Here is a 20,684-nt window from a genome sequence, read left to right on the forward strand (position 1 = left end):
TTTTTGCTACTATATATATCTTGTGTGGAGGCACAGGGAATTGGTATGCACCCATTTCAGGTTTGTTAGCAGTGAAGCAAGAGTCAAGCTAACTCTAACCCTAACAACGCAGAGCTGTAAAAGATCTTGCCTCTCGTTTTAGGAGATAAGGATAAAATACTGACTCTGGCAAGGACCTTGAGATAAGGAGCATCTGGGTGGAACTAAAATAGCTGCTAGCCACTTGTGTTTGTAATGGGAAGGAGACTAATTGTTTATCGTTATTATATGTAATGGACAGTATATAAACTGCTTCATAATTGCTTGTATTCGAAGATCTCCCCCCCGCATCCAAACCAGTTTTTCCCTTGCTGCAGCTCGTAATAAAACTGCCTCTGACTTCTTGTTGCTTACACACGCAGAGTGAGGACAATGTTTTCTTCCACACTTGGTTTCTATTATTTCCACTCCAGCTCACCTGAAGTGGGTTTTGCCCACAAAAGCTCATGACACTATATGGCTGTGTCTAGACTGCACCCCTTTTCCGTAAAAGGGAAGCAAATTAGACACATCGCAATTGCAAATGAAGCGGGGATTTAAATCCCCCCCGCTTCATTTGCATAAACATGGCTCTTTTTTTAAGAGGAACGAGGGATCTTTCGGAAAAGGCTTTTTTTTCCGAAAGATCCCCGTCTAGACGGACGCTTTTTTCCGGCAAAGCTCCGAGCCAGAAAAAAGCAGCAGCCATGTTTATGCAAATGAAGCGGGGGGGATTTAAATCCCCGCTTCATTTGCAATTGCGATGTGTCTAATTTACATCCCTTTTACGGAAAAGGGGTGCAGTCTAGACACAGCCTCTCTATATATTTGTTGGCCAGATGTGTCCCCTGGCATGCCTAGATCCGGCCCCCAACTCTCAGAATTTCCCCCTCACAGCATTGGAGAGCCCATGCTGGAGCTCCAGCCCCTCCAGTGCACAAAATCTACTTTTTTCTCCAGCCCTCCGCCTGTCTGGTTTAGGCTCAAACAAGTCAAAGCGTGATCCTGGAGGATCAGCTCTTCCGGTCTTGGGAAGACGCCGCTGCCTCAAGGGGGATTGCGACAATGGAGGGGGGAAGGAAGGAATCCACCCCCGTTCACCCTGCCGGCGTGAGGGAAAAAGGAGGAAAGCCGGTCTTCTCCCGCGCTCCGAGAACTGACTCGCTCACGGCTTTGCAAAAGGAAAAGAGCACAAAAAACGAGCTCTTCCGAACGATGCAGAGAGGTGCCAACTTCCCGAGATCCCAGGGAATGCTCGACCCTCGCTCTGCCCCAGACCTAGCCCCCATTCCTGCCCCAGCCCAAGCTCCGCCCCTGCTGCCAGCCGAGGCCCCACCCCCACTCCACCCCCTACCTCCAAGTTCCCATCCCTGCCTCGCCCCAGACCCCACCCCCACTGCTACCCCAGGCTCCACCCCCACTCCACCCCCTACCTCCAAGTTCCCATCCCTGCCTCGCCCCAGACCCTACCCCCACTGCTACCCCAGGCTCCACCTCCACTCCTGTCTCAAGCTCCACGCCCCCACTGCACCCCTACCTCCAAGATCCCACCCTGCCCCCGCTCCAACTCCTGCCCCTGGCCCCACTGCTGCTGCAAGCCCCACCCCCACCTCCAAGCCCCCACTCCTAAGCTGCCACAGACTCTGCCCCTCCTGCCCCCCCATTCCACCTATTTTCTCCAAGCCCCCATGCCAGCCCATCCTCTTCACAGCCCCAGCTCTCACCCTGCCTCTTCCTGCCCCCTGCTCGTCCTCCCAATCTACCCGCCACCTCCTGCCGGACTCAAAACAGCTGATCACGGCGGGTGGAAGTTGATGGGAGAAAGGGGAGGAGCCAATCGGCAGGGCCCACGAGCAGGAGGGAGGCACTGGGGGGGGGGGGGGGGGAAGGGAAGGATGCTGACTTAGGGGGCTGCCAAGAGATATTGAACATCCACTATCCCCCCACTATGGGTGTTCCAGCCCCCGAGCACCTACGGAGTCAGGGTCTATACAAGAAACATTTGCAGAATATCTGGACCCAAGACAATCAGCCTTTAAAGGGGGAACTCGCTGTAAACTCGCTGAGGGAACCATAAACGTGAGACACTCAGACTCAGCCCACTCTAGGAACCGTGGGGGAGGTTTGCTCGGAATCCGGGTGGTGTGAGCGAACCCCTACAGCCCTCTTCCAGGTCTAGACAAGCCTGGGAAGCTGATGCCGTTCGGGCTCTGGTGGGACTCCCAGGCTGCCCCCGACGGAGCGCAGTGGAAACCAGTTCCCACAGCGGCACGTTCTGAGCGCAGAGAGGATCCATTCAAAGCGTCTCTCCCGCATGGCGTCTCTGATGCCGAATGAGGTGCGAGTTCCGATTGAAGCTCTTCCCGCACTCAGGGCATTTATAGGGCTTCTCTCCTGTGTGAACTCTCTGATGCACAACGAGGTTCGAGCTCCAATCAAAACTTTTCCCGCAGGCGAGGCATTTATGGGGTTTCTCCCCCGTGTGGGTCCGGCGGTGCCTGTTGAAGGCCGACCGGTCACTTAACCTTTCCCCGCAGTCGCGGCATTCGTAGGGTTTCTCGCTCGCGTGGCTCCTCTGATGAGAAATCAGATCTGAGATCTGACGGAAGCTTTGCCCGCAGCTGGCGCATTTATAAGCTTCCTCTCCCGTGTGTCGTCTCCGGTGTCGAACCAGGTGAGCGTTCCGATTAAAACTTTTCCCACAGTCCGGGCACTGGTAGGGTTTTTCTCCCGTGTGGTTTCTCTGGTGGGAAAGCAGATCGGAGCTGTGGTTGAAGCTTTTCCCACAATCGGGGCATGTATAGGGTCGATCCCCAGTGTGGATTCTCTGATGGGCAAGAAGATCCGAGCTGTGAATGAAACATTTCCCACACTCCGGGCACTTATAAGGTCTCTCTCCAGTGTGAATTCTCTGATGCGCAATAAGTCGGGAGCTCCAGTCAAAACTTTTCCCACACTCCAGGCACTGGTAGGGAGTCTGCCCAGTGTGGATTCTCTGATGGGAGGTAAGATCTGAACTCCGATGGAAGCTTTTCCCGCACTTGGGGCATTTATACAATTTCTCGCCCACGTGCAGCCTCTCGTGTCTGCTGAGGTGTGCATTCTGATTGAAGCCTTTCCCACATTCGAGGCATTTGTAGGGCTTCTCTCCTGTGTGCACTCTCTGGTGTCTAATCAGCTGTGTGCTCTGAATGAAACTTTTCCCACACTCCGCGCAGGTATAGGGTCTCTCTCCCGTGTGAATCCGCTGGTGAGAAATAAAGTTTGAGTGCCGGCTGAAGCTTTTCCCACAGGCAAAGCAGGTGTTTCTTCTCTCCCCCAGGTGGATTCTCTGCTGGGCTGTGGTTTTCTTCAAATCCTTGACCCCTCCTTGCCACAAAACTGATCTATCCGCTTTCTTCCTTGCCTGGATTCCCTGCTGCCCTTCAGACATACTCCGACTCTCCCAGGCTTCTTCCTGCTCATTGCTCTGAGAAGTAGCCCCTTCAACTCTCTCCAAGAAAGTTTCCTGAGGTTCCACTAGTTCAGGAACTTCCAGTTGTGTATTCCCTTCATTCTCACTCGTCAGCTCATCACCTGCTGAGACAGAGAGAATCCAGATAGGAAGAGTGAAAGGAAAAGGAACCGCAGAGAGAGGAAACACAGCACAATAGTTAAGGGACACTGACATACACAATTTTGTAAAAGTTCAGAGAAGGGCAACAAAAATGGCGAGGGGTTTGGAACGGGTCTCGCATGAGGAGAGATTAAAGACTTGGACTTTCCAGCTTAGAAAAGAGGAGACTAAGGGGGAATAGGATAGAGGTCTATAAAATCATGAGTGGTGTGGAGAAAGTGAATAAGAAAAAGTTATGTACTTATTCCCACATTATAAGGACTATAGGTCACCAAATGAAATGAATAGGCAGCAGGCTTAAAACAAACAAAAGGAAGTTTTCTTCGCACAACGCACCATCAACCTGTGGAACTCCTTGCCAGAGGATATAGTGAAGACTTAGACTTTAACGGGGCTCAAAAAAGAGCTAGATAGATTCATGGAGGTTAGGTCCATCAGTGGCTATTAGCCAAGATAGGTAAGAATTGTGTCCCTAGCCTCTGGAAATTTGTCTGGAAATGGGTGACAGGAGAGGGATCACTTGATGATTATCTGTTCTGTTCACTCCCTCTCTAGGGCATCTGATATTGGCCACTGTCGGCAGACAGGCTACTGGGCTGGATGGACCTTTGGTCTGACCCAGTATGGCCATTCGTATGTTTTCACATGCTATCCATACTCTCAGAGAGAAATAAAGTCAGGCAGGGAGCTTTGCCAGCTCTCAGGATGGGCAAGTCCTGAATATCGCTGTTAGGATATAGCTATTCAGGCCTGCCTGTAAAGGCCTATACTTGAAAGAATTTTGGTGTGTTTGAATCATTTTGCTGATTATAGGGATATAAACACAGCGAATCAAAATCACACTCTGCCCTAGGGATGTAATAGTGTAGTCAATTAACCAATGAATAGATAAGCCAAAGCATACAGGTAATGCTACAGACTACACGCATTTCCCCCTTGCCTCACCAATACATTTTTTAGCAGGCTGGCCAGCAGCCTGGCTCAGTCCTGGCTTGTGCCAGGCCCCGGGACCTACCCCCGCTGCGGCTCTGCATTGAAAGAGTATTAAGAGCTAGGCAGGCTGGCAGGCCAGCTCAGTTCTGGCTCACACCGGGTCTGGGAGCTCAGACCCAACACGGACAGGAGTTGCTGCCACCCCACGCTGCTGCCTCTATATCAGAGGCAGCAGACGGGGTGACAGGCAGCCAGTCCGTGAGTTTATTAACTGGCTCCCTTTTTGAAATCAGCTCCCGCCTGGCACCCTATGCTGCTGCCTCTGATACAGAGGCAGCAGCACGGAGTAGCAGGGGGCTCCTCGGGAGTAGGGCCAGAGCGCACTGGCTGCCAGCCCCACCCCCGGGGACTATAGATTAGTCAACTAATGGATAAGAATTCTTGAGGTTACTCGACTATTCAATTAACCGATATCTGACATCCCTAGTCTGCCTGTGTTGGGGGTCTTCTCTCACGGATGGTCTGAGGCCTTGTTGTTAAGGCCTTTGGCTAAGCAGCAGGTGCCGGCTTAAGCTGGGAAATGTACGGTCACATCCTCACACTTCCCAAACCAGTCCCACTGAAATAAGGCAATTTGGGGCTGTGAGAAAGGCAATCCCATCTATTGCCTCCAGATAATGGGAAGAGCCTAGAACAGGGGTGGGGAATGGAAGGCCTAGGGGCGGGATGTGACCCCTTGGCTCGCCTGGATCCAGACCCCGAGGCTCCGGGCTCCCCCCACCAGCATTGGGGAACCCGTGCTGGTACCCCAGTCCCCCTCGCCATCCAAAATCAACTCTCCTGGGCCCCCCTAGGCTCTGGTGCGCGAGGGGAGTGTGGGGAGGGTCTTTCTCCTTCCCAGTCGGGTTTTTCCCCCCTTCTTGTGTATGGCCCTCGACTGATTTTCTATGGGTCAGCAGCCCCTGACCCTAAAAAGGTTCCCCACCCCTGGCCTGTAAGATGAAAGGAAGCACAGGTTGATAGTTTTCTGTCTGGCAAGGACCCACTTTTCAGTAGCTTGAGGTCGGGAAATCCTCATTTCTTTATTGTTTTGCTATTATGCTCCCGGCTCTTCCCCAAATTGGGGGAGGTGCGGGGGGGGGATATAGCCAGTTCCCTCTCCCCTCCCCCGGGTCTCCTCTCCCCTCCCCCGTGTCTCCTCTCCAGTTGTCTCTGCTGGGGGAGATTGAGGCAGGACCGGGGGAACAGTTCACGGCACATTCACGGGAATCTTGGCCTTTTTTTCCTTCACTCATCAGACGGCTTCTGTACAGGGTTGCCAGGTGTCTGGTATTTGTGGCTTCTGTCCGGTAAAAAAAACCCAGAAGGCTGCTTGGGACATTCTTCTCATGCCACGTCTGGTGGTGGGAGCGTGGGGATTTAAAGGTGCCGTTGCTCAACAACTTTGGTCCCCGTGGGTTGTTTTTTTTTGGCTCAACCTATTTTTTCCCCGCCAAGTTCGGTATTTTTTGTGAAACTATCCGGCAACCCTACTTCTGTATCAGTTTCACTGCCAACTCTGAACTTTTCCCTTCATTCGCCAGCTGGGTTCTGTGTCAGTCCTCACCTGTGCGGGTGCCTCTCCGGATCTCTCTTTCCTCCCCGGCCTGGAGGTCGGGCACCCAGGGCTCTTCCCCTCGTTCCAGCCGGGCGATCAGCTCAGGTTTGGGAATGGGAAAGCCTGCGCAGGGGGTGAAATCAGAGCAGATCAGGCTGTGTCAGGCACTGGGAGAGGATTTGCCACAAAGAACATTCCCTGATTTTAACCTGACCCGCGCTGGGCTGCGGGGACGCCGTGTGTGCATGGACGGGAACCCGGTGACGGAGCCCGCTTGGGACAGGCCGACCGGGAGTTGCTGCCCTCTCAATCAGGAGTTTCCAGGAGGCACTCGGCTCGAAAGCCCCCACCTGTTTCGAAGCCCCTGGAGCACTCCCCACTGGAAGGAGCAGGACCTAGGAATGGAGTGGGCTGAGGACTGTGCGGGACAGAATACGGACTCAGAACTCACACAGACTAGGGATGGGAAAGTGTAACCGTGTACACATAGAATCATAGAATAATAGGACTGGAAGGGACCTCAAGAGGTCATCGAGTCCAGCCCCCCGCCCTCAAGGGATGAGGAACCTTTTTTGGGTCGGAGGCCTGCAGAAATATCACTCAGCAGCTGCACATAAACACCCCCCCATTGACATGGCCCCTGACTGAGGAGGAGAAAGACCCTCCCCACATTCCCCTTGCACCCCTGAGCCTAGGGAGGCGCGGACTAGTAGATTTTGTGGGCCCCCATTTCTCTGGGGTGGGGCTCCTCAATGCTTGGGGAGGAGCCCGGAGTCTTGGGGGCTGGATCCGGCCCTTGGGCCATCAATTCCCCACCCCGGTGGACACAGTTAATCAATGATCCTGGGTTCATTGGTTAACTTTCACGGTTACACACAGGCTCCCAGTACACATGGTTATACCAGCTCCCGAGGAGCCGACTGCCAGCCCATGTGTAATTGCTGAAATTTTCAGCAGTTACACGGTTACTTAATGCAACGCCTTTGAACATCCCTAATATAGCTAGGGATGTTAAAAAGCAGTTAAGTAAGTAACTGCTGGGGGAAAAAAATGTAGTGTTTACATACTTACATGCTGTAGGCTCGCAGCACGGAGTGGCAGCCAGCTCCCCGGGAGCCGGTGTGAGCTGGAAGCCAGCTTTTAAGCCGGCTCCTGGTACACACTGGGCTTCTGCCTGCAGCCTTGCTCCCTGGGAGCTGTCTGCTTCCCCATACTGCGGACTCTGATACAGAGCCAGCAGCATGTGGTGGCTGCCAGCTCCCTTGGATCGGGGCTGGGAGCCGGTGTAGAACGGTTATTCTATTACATCCCTGATTCAGACCGGTAAATACAAGGCTTTGCCTCTTTGGAAGAGGATGGATGAGGAGGAATTAGCATCTCCATTGTGTTTCTGAACCCCTCGCTCCTCCCCCTTCTATGGAAGAAGATCTGACAAGGAATTTCTGCCAAGCGCCGGATCTGGGGAATATGGCTCCATTCCTGGGAAATCTAAGCGGCCGGGGAAAAACGTGAGCAAAAGCCAAAAAAGCCGCCCAGCAGTGTCCCCACCGCTTCTAATAACCAAGGGGATGGGATGCCCTTACCCAGCGAGGTCACCGCCTCGTAGTTCTCCTGCATGACGTCCCTGTAGAGGGCTCTCTGAGCGGGGCCCAGCAGCGCCCCCTGCCCCTGGGTGAAATACACAGCCACCTCCTCGAAGGTCACCCGCATCTGCAACAACAAGAGTCCCTCACCCACTGCCTGCGGCCCCAGCCGCCATCCCACTACTCATGGCAGAGGGAGGCTGGTAAAACAGCAGAATCCTACCCCCACCATGTGTCAAAATAGCCAGGAGAGTTCAAGGTGATGGCAGGAAGAGAGATTTTCCCATTTACCTCACCCCTACCAGCCAGAGGCTGCTACAGGAGATGGAGCCTGGACCAGGGAATCCCAACCTTCCTACCCACTCCCAGAAGACGGGGGTGAGGGGATGGGGCCTTTCCCCTGAGTCGCATGGCTGGGTGCCCCGTTTGTATTCCACAGCAGCCCCTGGCTAGAGGATTCTGGCTCCCACGCCCCTTACAGCTGTTGTTTTTCTTCCCGCACCCTCCGACCCTCGTCCCTATTCCCACAGGCCTCCTCGGAAGTTCGCATCCTAGACCGAGCAACTCCAAGGGGTGTGTCCCACCCTCCCTCCTTCACCCTGTGTGTTTCCTGCCCCACCCTCCCGAGTACAAACCCATCCACGGCTCCCAACAAATCCCCTACCCGAGTTTGCTCCATGGCCCCTCCTGTCTCCGCCTGGGACAATCTCGACACTCGTGATTCTGCAGCCTGTCAGGGTGAGAAGAGCCAGGGGGGATATTTCAGAAGCACGTTAGTGCATTTCACACCCCAGTTCCCTCCCGGTTCCTGGCCTTCAAAGGGGCATTCTAGATTCAAGGCAAACGCCGGGACCACTTTATTTCTGGACAAACTGCAGAACTGGTGTGAGGTTGACGTGACGAAGTTTAATAAGGACAAAGGCACGTAGGAAGGAACAATCCATTTCACACATACAGAATGGGAAGCGACCGTCTAGGAAGGAGCATGGCAGAAAGGGATCGAGGGGTCATAGTGGACCACACGCTAAATATGAGTCAACAGTGTGACACTGTTGCAAAAAAAGCCAACATGGTTCTGAGATGCATTCACAGGAGTGTTAGGAGCAAGACACGAGAAGTCGTTCTTCCGCTCCGCTCTGCACTGATTAGGCCTCAATTGGAGTAGTGTGTCCAGTTCTGGGCACCACATTTCAAGAGAGATGTGGAGAAATTGAAGAAGGTCCAGAGAAGAGCAACATGAATGATGAAAGGTCAAAACATGAGCTATGAGGGAAGACTGAAAGAACTGGGCTTGTTTAGTTTGGAAAGAGACGACTGAGAGGGGACATGAGAGCAGTTTTCAGGTATCTAAAAGGGCGTTACAAGGAGGAGGGAGAAAAATTGTTCTCCTTGGCCTCTGAGCATAGGACAAGAAGCAATGGGCTTAAACTGCAGCAAGGGAGGTTGGACATGAGGAAAAACTTCCTGTCCGGGTGGTTAAACACGGGAATAAGTTGCCTATGGAGGTTGTGGAATCTCCATCACTGGAGATATTTAAGGGCAGGTTGGACAGATACCTGTCAGGGATGATCTAGATGGTGCTTGGTCCTGCCGTGAGGGCAGGGGACTGGACTCGATGACTTCGCGAGGTCCCTTCCAGTTCTAGGGCTCTATGATTCATCACAGAAGTGGCGCCGACCGCCAGGGCGAGCTCCAGGGAGACAGCGTCTCTGAACGACACCTTAGAATCAAAGCCACCCAGATGTTCTCCCCAAGAGCAGCACATCCCCCCCCCAAGCACCCTAGGGTCCCAGCAGGGGCAGATCCTGGCTTCTCCTCTCTCTGCTTCTCCCCTTGTGCCCAGGAAATCCATCTGCCCAGGGACTTTTAGTGAATGGATTTGAATGGGAACAGCCATCTCCTTTATTTCCTCTCCTGAAGGATCTTTTTCCCTCTCTGCCACCCCTTTTCCCCTACACCCTACCCTTAGCATCCTGCCTCCCCCAATTCCCTGCACCCCCTCTTTCTGCATCCCGCTCCCCCACCCCCTCAATCCTCTTCTAAGGCACCCCCCACAGCCCTATCCCCCCACCTCCCTACATACCGTCTTGCTCCCACGCTCCCTGCAATTCGTCAGCCTCCTTCTGGGTCCCCGCACGTCCCTCATATTTCACCATCTCCTGCCAAACATGGACCACGCTGGCTTAGCCTCATTGATCACCCCCCAAGCTGAGCATAGACAATCTCAGCCATCGCGGCCGGGAGCTTACCTGTCGCTCCAGACCCATTGGCAATCGTGGGAAAGATGCGCTGCTTTTCCCCTCCACAAACAGATCTTTGAAAAGGGAGGAGTGAACCAAAATCCGGGCATTTTGGGAAAGGAATAAGAACATAAGAACAACCAAAGGTCCATTTAACCCGGTGTCCTCTCTTCCAACAGCGGCCAATACCAGGTGCCCTAGAGGGAATGAACAGAACAGTGATCCCTCCCCTGTCGCCCATTTCCAGCTTCTGACAAACAGAGGCTAGGGAAACCATTCCAAGCCATCCTGGCTAATAGCCATTGTTCACCTCCATGAATCCATCCTCACCTCCATGAATCCATCTAGCTCTTTTTTGAACCCTGTTATATTAATTTTGGCTTCACAACATCCCCCCGCAAGGAGTTCCACAGGTTAACTGTGTGTTGTGGGGACGGGGGTGAGGGAACACTTCCTTTCGTTTGATTTTAAATTTGCTGCTTGCTCATTTCATTTGGTGACGCCTAGTTCTTGTGTTAGGAGAAGGAGTAAATAACACTTCATGATTCACTTTCTCCACGCCAGTCATGACTGTGTAGATTTCTATCACATACCCCCTTAGTCGTCTCTTGTCCAAGCTGAAAAGTCCCAGTCTTATTAATCACTCCTCAGACGCAAGCTGTTCCATACCCAAATCATTTTTGTTGCTCTTTTCTGAATCTCTTTTGAAGTTGGAGGGACCATACTTGCATGCATGCCATGTGAGCAAACAGTGGATTTAAACAGAGGCACCGTGATATTTTCTATAAGCTACCCCTTCCTTAATGATTCCCAACATTATGTTAGCATATTCATGTAGCTAATATATTGATGTCGCTAATATATGAATAATCGATAAACCCAAAGAAAATGACTTAAAGGGATTTTATATGAAAAACTGGTCAGAGAAAAAGGCAAAAGAACATGGTGTTGTTCTGTGGTGTTTGATATTTGGAGGGAAAAGTTACAAGATGAGAGGGGATTATATTGACCTATTAGATAATTATCTGTAGGGGTGTATCTACACAGCAGGGCTTAAATTGTATAGCTTATTTCGAAATTGGGAACGTCTACACAGCACTAATTTCAAAATAAAGCCCTCTTCACCCCACTTCCCTTACTCCTCATACAATGAGGGTTACAGGAGTCAGAGTAAGAAGTCCTCCAGCTTGACAGTATCTTGACATAATTTCGAAGTAACTGCCTGCAGTGTTGATGCAGACTAAGTTATTTCGAACTAATGCTAGTTAGTTCGAAATAATGTTGCTGTGTAGACATACCCTGGGGTTGTGTCTACACTGGCCACTTATTCCGGAAAATCAGCCGCTTTTCCGGAAAAACTTGCCAGCTGTCTACACTGGCCGCTTGAATTTCCGGAAAAGCACTGACGATCTAATGTAAAATCATCAGTGCTTTTCCGGAAAAACTATGCTTCTCCCGTTCGGGCAAACGTCTTTTTCCGGAAAACTGTTCTGGAAAAGGGCCAGTGTAGACAGCACAGTAGTGTTTTCCGCAAAAAAGCCCCGATCGCGAAAATGACGATCGGGGCTTTTTTGCGGAAAAGCGCGTCTAGATTGGCCACGGACGCTTTTCCGCAAAAAGTGCTTTTCCGGAAAAGCGTCTGTGCCAATCTAGACGTGCTTTTCCAAAAATGCTTTTCACGGAAAAGTTTTCCGTGAAAAGCATTTCCGGAAAATCATGCCAGTGTAGACGTAGCCTGGAAGTATAGAGATGTAAAATCTCATGTAATCAGTTTGCCGGTTAAACATTGCACATAACTGGGTAATTGATGAAGTGGAACCCTGCAGATGAGGGCTGCTCTCAAGCGCTGGTTAACCAGTTACTGGTAAGCATCACCTGGTAAGGGCGATGGTTAGTAGGTAACCCATTAACTGATTACCCATTCACATCCCTGGAGATTAATAGTGTTCCACAGAACCCCAGGGTTCTTCGAAGCGAAAACAAGGGTTCCACGAGAAAATTCCATTACAGTAACATTTTAGGATTTAAAAAAAATAATTATTATTGCATATTAGTTGTTGAGCTTTATTTTTGGGACACATTTAAATGTGAATTTAAAGACGTGCAATTAAACTGAACGTTGACCTCATGACCTTGTTTAGCATTTGTTTATTATTATCCTTCCTTATTTAGGAAAAAATTCCTAACTGTCAGGGTGGTCAAATATTGGAATAAATTGCCAAGGGAGGTGGTGGAATCTCCCTCTCTGGAGATATTTAAGAACAGGTTAGATAGACATCTGTCAGGGATGGTGTAGACGGAGCTTGGTCCTGCCTTGAGGGCGGGGGGCTGGACTCGATGACCTCTCGAGGTCCCTTCCAGTCCTATGATTCTATGATTCTATGATTTGTGGTCCACTTTTTCAGCTCCATATATAAGACTGTCCGGGGCGAGGGCTGTCTGAGTTCCCAGACCCACCGCAAGCCAGAATTGAGCCAGGCTGCCTACCCACCTAGCTTCGAATACACTTTAAATGCAGAGCTACAGCAGGGGTAAGTCCCAGACCCATCGCCAGCCAGGACTGAACCAGACTGCTGGCCAGCCTGCTAACAAATGTACTGGCAGTTGGGGGAAAATTTGCATAGTCTATAGTATTCACCTATACGCTTTTGCTTATTGGTTAACTGGTTAATTGGGACGGGAGCCTGGGGGAAGGGCTGTCTTCCCAACGTGGGATGTGCTGGGCAGCATAGCTCTCTGAAGGAAGAGAGTCTTGCATGGAGCAGAGGCGGGATGTCCTAGCCCTTGCCCGGGTTGGCGGGGAGCAGTCAGGTAGCCGGTCCCGTCTCAGGTTCCCTTCACACCAGTGCTCCCTGTAAGATGTGCGCTAGGGCACCCACCCAGGAGGGATTCCAGCTGAGTAGCAGAGCGCTCACCGCTAGGTCTGTGTTTCTGCTGGTGGTGCACACCCGCCCATGCGTCGGCAGATGTCACAAAATTTATGCTTCCCCTGGATGGGAAAAATGAGTGGGAACACTGCCAATCACTGCAGGTTGCTGTCTCCAGCCTCTATTTGTCAGAAGAATGGGCGACAGGGGAGGGATCGCTTGATGATCCCCTGTACTGTTAATTCCCTCTGGGGCACCTGGCCTTGGCCACTGTCACCAGACAGGACCCTGGGCGAGATGGACCTTGGGTCTGACCCAGCGTGGCCAGTTCTTAGGTAGCCTGGGAGCTTACGTTCCTTACTTTGCTAGCCGCTAAAATCCATGGCCGGAATAGCCTGGATTTCGGACCTACTATAAATGATGACAATTTCTAACTCTTTAACTAGGGGTGTTCAGGGTTAACTGGTAAGGGGTTAACTGATGGGGGCTGGAGCGCCCCCTCCCCCCACTGATGCTGTTTAATCAGTTATCATTTACCCAGTGAACTGACTCCATGGGGTTTTACATCCCTACCACTAACCCCCTCCCCCTTTTTTTTGGTCCTATGACTGCAGAGGCGTTCAGGGTCCTAGTCTAACTCTATTCGCTGAACAATCCCTTCCATGGGGGAATCCCCTTCCCAGCCCCACAGAAGAGCTGGGGGGGGGGGAGGAGCAGAAAGCCGGTCTCTCCTCCCTCCCCTCCCCTTTCCTTCCCACCCCCGCTCCAACACAAGATCTCCTACCTGGTCGCTCCCTTAAGACCCTGCAGCCAGGATCGGGTCCTCGCCCAGCCGCCGCCGCCAGGCACAGGACCCTGCAGGGAGGCTGGCGTTCCCACGGCCATCCAGAGACACCGGAGCCAATTCGAATCACTTCCTGCTGCCAGGAGAGGGGGGGTGGGATGGCTCCTGCCCCCAGCTCCCTTCTGGGTCCTAAAGCTACACCCATCTCCTGGCCCCCTGCTCCTGTCTCTCTGGGGCTCTGACCCAGTATGCAGGAGGCAGCCCCTGTGGGAGGGGTTGCTGGACCTCTGAGGGGGGGAAAAGGCCTTACCAGACCACTCCCGGGTGGGGGGGTTCTCTGGGGATTAGAGGATGTAGCCTTGGATGAGCCCCTGACGTGGCGGGTTATGGGATTCGGCGTGGACGGAGTTGGCACCAGGGTTTGGTGCAAGGGGGGCACGTTTCTTGGGGGGAGTGTGTCTGAGAGGTGGGGTGTGGCTGCTGGAAAGGGTTTGCTTCAGTTTGGGGGGCGGGGAGGCTGCCTGAAAACTGGCCTGTCTCCTAAGGTCTGTGAGAGGGAGGGGTCATTTTTCCAGGATAGGCTGCACACTGTGGAGGAGGCGCGGAATACATTTTGCGACCTGCACCCAAGGCGTGCACAGATGTGCACCACCTGTCGACACAATTTGCTGCTGGCTGTGGGAGACTGTGGTTGCTCTGCTAATCGGCTCGGTGGCACGCAAATCTCTCCTGTGCAGCCGCCCAAGTGCTCAGGTATAGGCAACGCTGGGCTTGTCTTGAGTAGGTGACTTCTGGGGCGTCACCTGGCTCTGTCAGTCTGTTTCCTCACTTCCCCAAGGCTATGGCTACACTCGCGGCTTCTTGCGCGAGTAATATGCAAATGAGGCTAAGCGTGGAATATCGCCGAGCCTCATTTACATACCGAATGAGCCACCATTTTTTTCAGAAGAGGCTCTTGCGCAAGAAGGAGCGTCTACACTGGCCCGTCTTGCGCAAGAAAAACCCGCTTGCACAACGCCGTGACACCTATTACTTTTCAGGAAGAACGGCATTGCGCAAGAGGGGTTTTCTTGCGCAAGAAGATGCAGTGTAGACGCTCCTTTTTGGGCAAGAGCCTTTTCTGAAAAAAATGGTGGCTCATTCGGTATGCAAATGAGGCTCGGCGATATTCCACGCTTAGCCTCATTTGCATATTACTCGTGCAAGAAACCGCGAGTGTAGACATAACCCAGGTGGGAATTTCAATTTTAAGAATGCCTGATAAAAATCTTGTCTTGTCTCTGTCTGTGGGATGGTGGCAAAGGAAGTAGGACAGGCGGGGTAGGGCGGAGGCTGGGAGCCAATGGGAAAGGAGGCATGAAGCAGCCAATCAGAGCCTGGTTGGGCTGGATAAAAGGGCTGTAAACCTGGCTGTGCCTTTAGTCTTACTCTCCGTAGAGAGAGCAAAGGACCTGGCTGCCTAAGAGGAGCAGGTAGCTGGGCTAGACCACGGCTAGAGGAAGGCAGCAGGAGGTTGAGAGCTCCGACCTGGTGAATTCTCAGACTGAGGCCTGCCACAGAGTCCTGAGGCGATACGAGGGCTACTTGGGGGCAGCCAGCGTAGGAGAAAGGGGCAGGTTCATCCCCCTTTGCTGATGAGTGGCCAAATCAGACTCTGCTTTGTCCCTGAGGGAAAAGGCTAGATGAAGAATGGCAGTGGGCCAATGAGGCAAAGTAGGCCTATGAGTAATGGGCAGTGTTCCCTCTAATTTATTCCAGCTGTGTGGAATAAATTTTGTTCTGCGTGCTGAGGAAGGTGTGGATGTGCACCACCCATAGAAACACATGTTGCTGGGGGTGACCATTCTGCTAATCAGCCGGGTGCTCAGCTTGCAGGGTACGCTGGTTCTGACCCAAAAGTGATTTGCAGAGAGGAGGGGTGCAAAGTTACGTAAGGGAGTTGCAGTATTGCCATTCCCTCTGCATGGCTTTCACAGCTGGGCAGCAGCTGACCAAAGATATGACTCTGAAGGCAACTGTGCATATGGAAGGGCTGTGTCTACACTGGCCACTTATTCCAGAAAATCAGCCGCTTTTCTGGAATAACTTGCCAGCTGTCTACACTGGCCCCTTGAATTTCTGCCAAAGCACTGACGATCTACTGTAAGAAATCAGCCGCTTTTCTGGAAACACTATGCTGCTCCCGTTCGGGCAAAAGTTCTTTTTCCGGAAAACTGTTCCGGAAAAGGGCCAGTGTAGACAGCGCAGTAGTGTTTTCTGCAAAAAAGCCCCGATTGCAAAAATGACGATCGGGGCTTTTTTGCGGAAAAGGGCGTCTAGATTGGCACGGACGCTTTTCCAGAAAAAGTGCTTTTCCGGAAAAGCATCCTGCCAATGTAGACGCGCTTTTTCTGGAAATACTTATAACGGAAAACTGTTCCGTTTTAAGCATTTCCGGAAAAGGGTACCAGTGTAGACGTAGCCAAGGGGAATAATGTCATACCATGTCATCCTTACGTCTGTGCTGCTGCTCACGGCAGCTCTGCCTTCAGAGCTGGGCTCCCACCCAGCAGCCACCATTCGCCAGCTGCCCAACTCTGAAGGCAGTCCTGCAACAGTACAGAAATGAGGGGCAGGAGCAATGTTCCCCCTCACCTTTCCCATCCATGTGTGGATTTTTTCCATCCATGTGCAGAATAATTTTTTCCTGTGCACTGAGGCATGTGTCAATGTGCACCACCAGTGGAAACACAAAACCTAGCTGTGGGTTTTCTGCTGAAAAAATGAGTACGGGTTCTTTTGAAAAGTTTAGTTTTTCTTCGAAAGAACTGCATCTAGACACTGCTTTCACTTTCAAAAAACCCTTTTTCCAAAAAGCACTCGGATGCAAATATGCAAATGAAGTGCGGGATATTTAAATCCGCGCTTCATTTGCACTTTTGATTTGCCTCATTTACATTCCTCTTTCGAAAGAGGAATGTAGTCTAGCCATAGCCTGAGAGAAAGCAGAGGGGGAACGCTCAGATCTGCGTAATTCCATTGGTTAGGCAGGAAAAGGGCACTAGCAGATGGTTTTGTATCAATAGGGGATACCTAGAGGGGAAAATAAGCAATGCACGCAGATATTCAGAATGCATAAAGAGAGAGGGCTGATTCAAATAGGGGGGATTTTATATCAAAATCTGTAGGAAGCAGGTCTGCCAACGGGGACTGCAGGGGGAGTGAGTACTTGCCTTGGGCCCAGCAACTCAAAGTGGCCCCAGGCTCTGAGTCAAATGTGGCTGCATCTACACTGCAAAGTAATAAGTCTTAGATCCTGGCTCTCATCTTGAATTAAGGCTGGATTCCTAGCACTGCACTGTCCTGGGACCCTAGATCTGGACCCTTTCTTAATGCAGTTGCAGTATAGTTGCATGGGGGGGTTCTGTGGGGCCCAAATCCATCCCTATAGGTCAGTGGTCCCTAATGTGGTGCCTGCGGGCACCATGGCGCCTGCCGGGGCATTTATATGCGCCCACCAAGTGATCAGGGCTAGCCCCGCCCCCGGGCGTGCGGCACATGGGTGGCCCCGCCCCCAGGCGCATGGCGCATGGGCGGCCCCTGCCCTGGGTGTGCGGTGTGTGCACAGTGCCGGCCCCGGGCGTGCGGGGCGTGTATGTTGCCAGTCCCATATGTGTGCGACCCTGACCCTGGGCACCCAGCAGCCCCAAAAGTTTGGGGACCACTGCTACAGGTAGAGGATGGTGGGAAGGGTTCTTAGAGGGGTCACATGATACTCTTTACTTCCGGTCATGTCTTCTTCTTGACCCTGGAAATACTTGCTTGCGGGTGGGACTTCCTTTGCCAGATGGGTGGGGACTAAGGAGTAAGAGGCGTGGCTAATGGTCTCAGGGGGTGTGGTCAAGGTGTCCTTATTTTTGGTTCCGAAAACCTGGTCACCGTATCTAGACAGCTCAGAGGACCAGCGACTCTGGCCCCGCCCTTTCTGCCCGAGGGCCGCTTCCTCTTGACCTCCTAGAATTCTAGAACCGGAAGGGACTCGAGACGTCATCGAGTCCAGTCCCCTGCCCTCGTGACAAGTCCAAGCACCGTCTAGAATAGACCGTCCCGGACAGGTGTCTGTCCAACCTGCTCCTAAATATCTCCAGGGATGGAGATTCCACCACCTCCCTAGGCAAGGCCCAAGCACCGTTCTTGGTCCAAGCAATCTATTCGGCTACGTCTACACTGGCATGAATTTCCGAAAATGCTTTTAACAGAAACGTTTTCCATTAAAAGCATTTTTGGAAAAGCGCGTCTAGATTGGCAGGATGCTTTTCCGCAAAAGCACTTTTTGTGGAAAAGCATCCGTGGCCAATCTAGGCGCGGTTTTCCACAAAAAAGCCCCGATCGCCATTTTCGTGATCGGGGCTTTTTTACGGAAAACACTACTGGGCTGTCTACACTGGCCCTTTCGTGCAAAAGTCTTTCGGAAAAAGACTTTTGCCCGAACGGGAGCAGCATAGTATTTCCGGAAAAGCACTGATGATTTTACAGGAGATCGTCAGTGCTTTTCCAGACATTCAAGCGGCCAGTGTAGACAGCTGGCAAGTTTTTCTGCAAAATCAGATGACACAGCCTTTCAGTGTTTCTCCACCCTAACAGACAGGATGTTCTGCCTCATGTCCAACCTAGACCTCCCTTGCTGCAGTTTAAGCCCATTGCTTCTTGTCCTGTCCTCAGAGGCCACAGAGAACAATTTTTCTCCCTCCTCCTGGTCACACCCTTTTAGATACTTGAAAACTGCTCCAGTGCCCCCTCTCTTCTCTTCTCTTCTCTTCTCTTCTCTTCTCTTCTCTTCTCTTCTCTTCTCTTCTCCAGACTAAACAAGCTCGGATCTTGGAGCCCTTTTAGGGCCTGTTTGAGACTTTCATTAATTCTGGGGAGATTGTCACATCTCTCTGTCTTTCAAGTGGCTGGGGGGGGGGGGGGGGGGGAGAGGGGCGCTAGAGTTTGCCATTCACACCCCTAGCAGCAAGCACATTTTCCTCGCCCCACAGGGCCAGCTCTCTCCCCCCCCTTTAAACCTCCCCAACTCTGGTTAGTTTCACCGCCCCCCCCCCCCCTCCCAGCTGATCCACCCCAGGACACGCCGACGGGGGGGGGGGGGGGCGGCTGTGCCGCCCCCAGGCAGGGATCTGGGGCTGCCACGCAATAGGTCTCTTGCTAGGACCCAGAAGGAGCTAGGGGGGCGGTGCCGGGGGGGTCACACACAGCTCCAGCAGCAGGAAGTGACTGGCACTCGCTCCAGTGTGACTCCGGCTCGCTGCCGTGTGAACGCTCGCTGCCCGCATTGTCCCGCGGCAAGATTCTCCCCCCGCGCCTCGGCGGCTGGAGTCCCCGGGGCCCGGCTGGGGAGCCCAGAGACTCCCCCACCCCAGCTCAGAGATCTCGGCCTGCCCAGGGTCCACCCCACCTTCCGCCCCCCCCCGCCCCGGAGAAAAAAAAGAGCTGAGCGCCCCTCCCCAGCAAGAGAGACTCCCCCACACACACACTGAGCAGCCCCTGCTTCCTGGGGGCTGCCCCATTTGGAGCCAAGGTAAGAGAGACTGACCCATCCCCTGCCTGCCAGGGATCCGGGGAAATGCTCCCGCAGAGAGAGAGAGAGAGGGTGTGTGTGTGTGTGTGTGTGTGTGTGTGTGTGTGTGTAATGCTCCTGCAGAGGGGTGTGTGTGTGTGTGTGTGTGTGTGTAATGTTCCTGCAGAGGGAGGTGTGTGTGTGTGTGTGTGTGTGTGTGTGTGTGTGTAATGCTCCTGCAGAGGGAGGTGTGTGTGTGTGTGTGTGTGTGTGTGTGTGTAATGCTCCTGCAGAGGGGTGTGTGTGTGTGTGTAATGCTCCTGCAGAGGGTGTGTGTGTGTGTGTAATGCTCCTGCAGAGGGGTGTGTGTGTGTGTGTGTGTGTGTAATGCTCCTGCGGGGGGGGGGGGTAATGCTCCTGCAGAGGGGTGTGTGTGTGTGTGTAATGCTCCTGCAGAGGGGTGGGTGTGTGTGTGTGTGTGTGTAATGCTCCTGCATGGGGAGGGGTGTGTGTGTGTGTGTGTGTGTGTGTGTGTGTAATGCTTCTGCATGGGGAGGGGTGTGTGTGTAATGTTCCTGCAGAGGGTGTGTGTAATGTTCCTGCGGGGGGGAGGGTGTAATGTTCCTGCAGAGGATGTGTGTGTGTGTGTAATGTTCCTGCAGAGGGTGTGTGTGTGTGTGTGTGTGTGTGTGTGTGTGTGTGGTGGGGTTGTTGGTGGGGTGGGGAGGAATTTGGCTTGAACAATGTATAGTAACACACAGTACTTTTTTTTTGCGGGGGGGATGTCACTATTTGTAGGAACTGGCTTTGAGTTCCTTCAGAAGCAGCAAACGCCAATGTGGACTTACAGGTTGAACCTCTCTAGTTGCCCTCAGGGTCTGACTGGTGCTGAACCAGAACATAAGAACAGCCACACTGGGTCAGACCAAAGGTCCATCTAGCCCAGTGTCCTGTCTGCCCACAGTAGCCCATGCCGGGTGCCCCAGAAGGAATGAACAGAACAGGGAATCCTTCCCCTGTCGCTCGTTTCCAGCCTCTGACAAACAGAAGCTAAGGAAACCATTCTTCCCCATCCTGGCTAGTAGCCATAGATGGACCTCTCCTTCATGAACTTATCTAGCTCTTTTTTGAATGCTGTTAAAGTCTTGGTCTTCATAACATCCTCTGGCAAGGAGTTCCACAGGTTGACTGTAGGCAGCGTGAAAAATTTCCTCTTGTTTCTTCTAAACCTGCTCCCTATTAATTTAATTTGGTGACCGCTAGATCTTCCGAAATAACGCTGCTGTGTAGACACACCCTTACTGTTTTCAAAATAATGGGCAGCTTATTCCGACTTCTATAAACCTCATTCCATGAGGAATAATGCCTCTTCCGAAACAGCTGTTTCGGAATCGTAGTAATGTGGACACTCCACTGCTGCTCTTTTGAAATAGCTCCTCCCCCAAGCCCTTCAAAGTAATGACTCCCCAGTGCTCCCTGGGGCTCTAAATCGAGGTAGCGCGTCTACATT

At 52.4% G+C, this 20,684-nt stretch overlaps 2 protein-coding genes across 2 annotated transcripts in view; one reads left to right on the forward strand and one right to left on the reverse strand.

The window, feature by feature from the left end:
• LOC102463376 (uncharacterized) overlaps positions 1-13,784 on the reverse strand; it is a 48,613-nt gene extending 34,829 nt beyond the window's left edge. The window contains exons 1-6 of the mRNA XM_075913383.1: positions 13,639-13,784; positions 9,997-10,184; positions 8,412-8,477; positions 7,748-7,874; positions 6,174-6,287; positions 2,316-3,597 (exon numbers count right to left, since the gene is read on the reverse strand). Of these exons, the coding sequence (XP_075769498.1) occupies positions 2,316-3,597; positions 6,174-6,287; positions 7,748-7,874; positions 8,412-8,477; positions 9,997-10,119 (1,712 nt within the window). The 5' untranslated portion in view covers positions 10,120-10,184; positions 13,639-13,784. The remainder of the gene's footprint in view (positions 1-2,315; positions 3,598-6,173; positions 6,288-7,747; positions 7,875-8,411; positions 8,478-9,996; positions 10,185-13,638) is intronic.
• Positions 13,785-18,857: 5,073 nt separating this feature from the next.
• Positions 18,858-20,684, forward strand: part of LOC102463880 (uncharacterized) — a 53,604-nt gene continuing 51,777 nt past the window's right edge. Inside the window, exon 1 of the mRNA XM_075914135.1 lies at positions 18,858-19,195. The gene's annotated coding sequence lies outside the window, so the exon portion shown is untranslated. The remainder of the gene's footprint in view (positions 19,196-20,684) is intronic.

Source organism: Pelodiscus sinensis, chromosome 32 (genome assembly GCF_049634645.1).
Source record: "Pelodiscus sinensis isolate JC-2024 chromosome 32, ASM4963464v1, whole genome shotgun sequence".
NCBI lineage: Eukaryota > Metazoa > Chordata > Testudines > Trionychidae > Pelodiscus > Pelodiscus sinensis.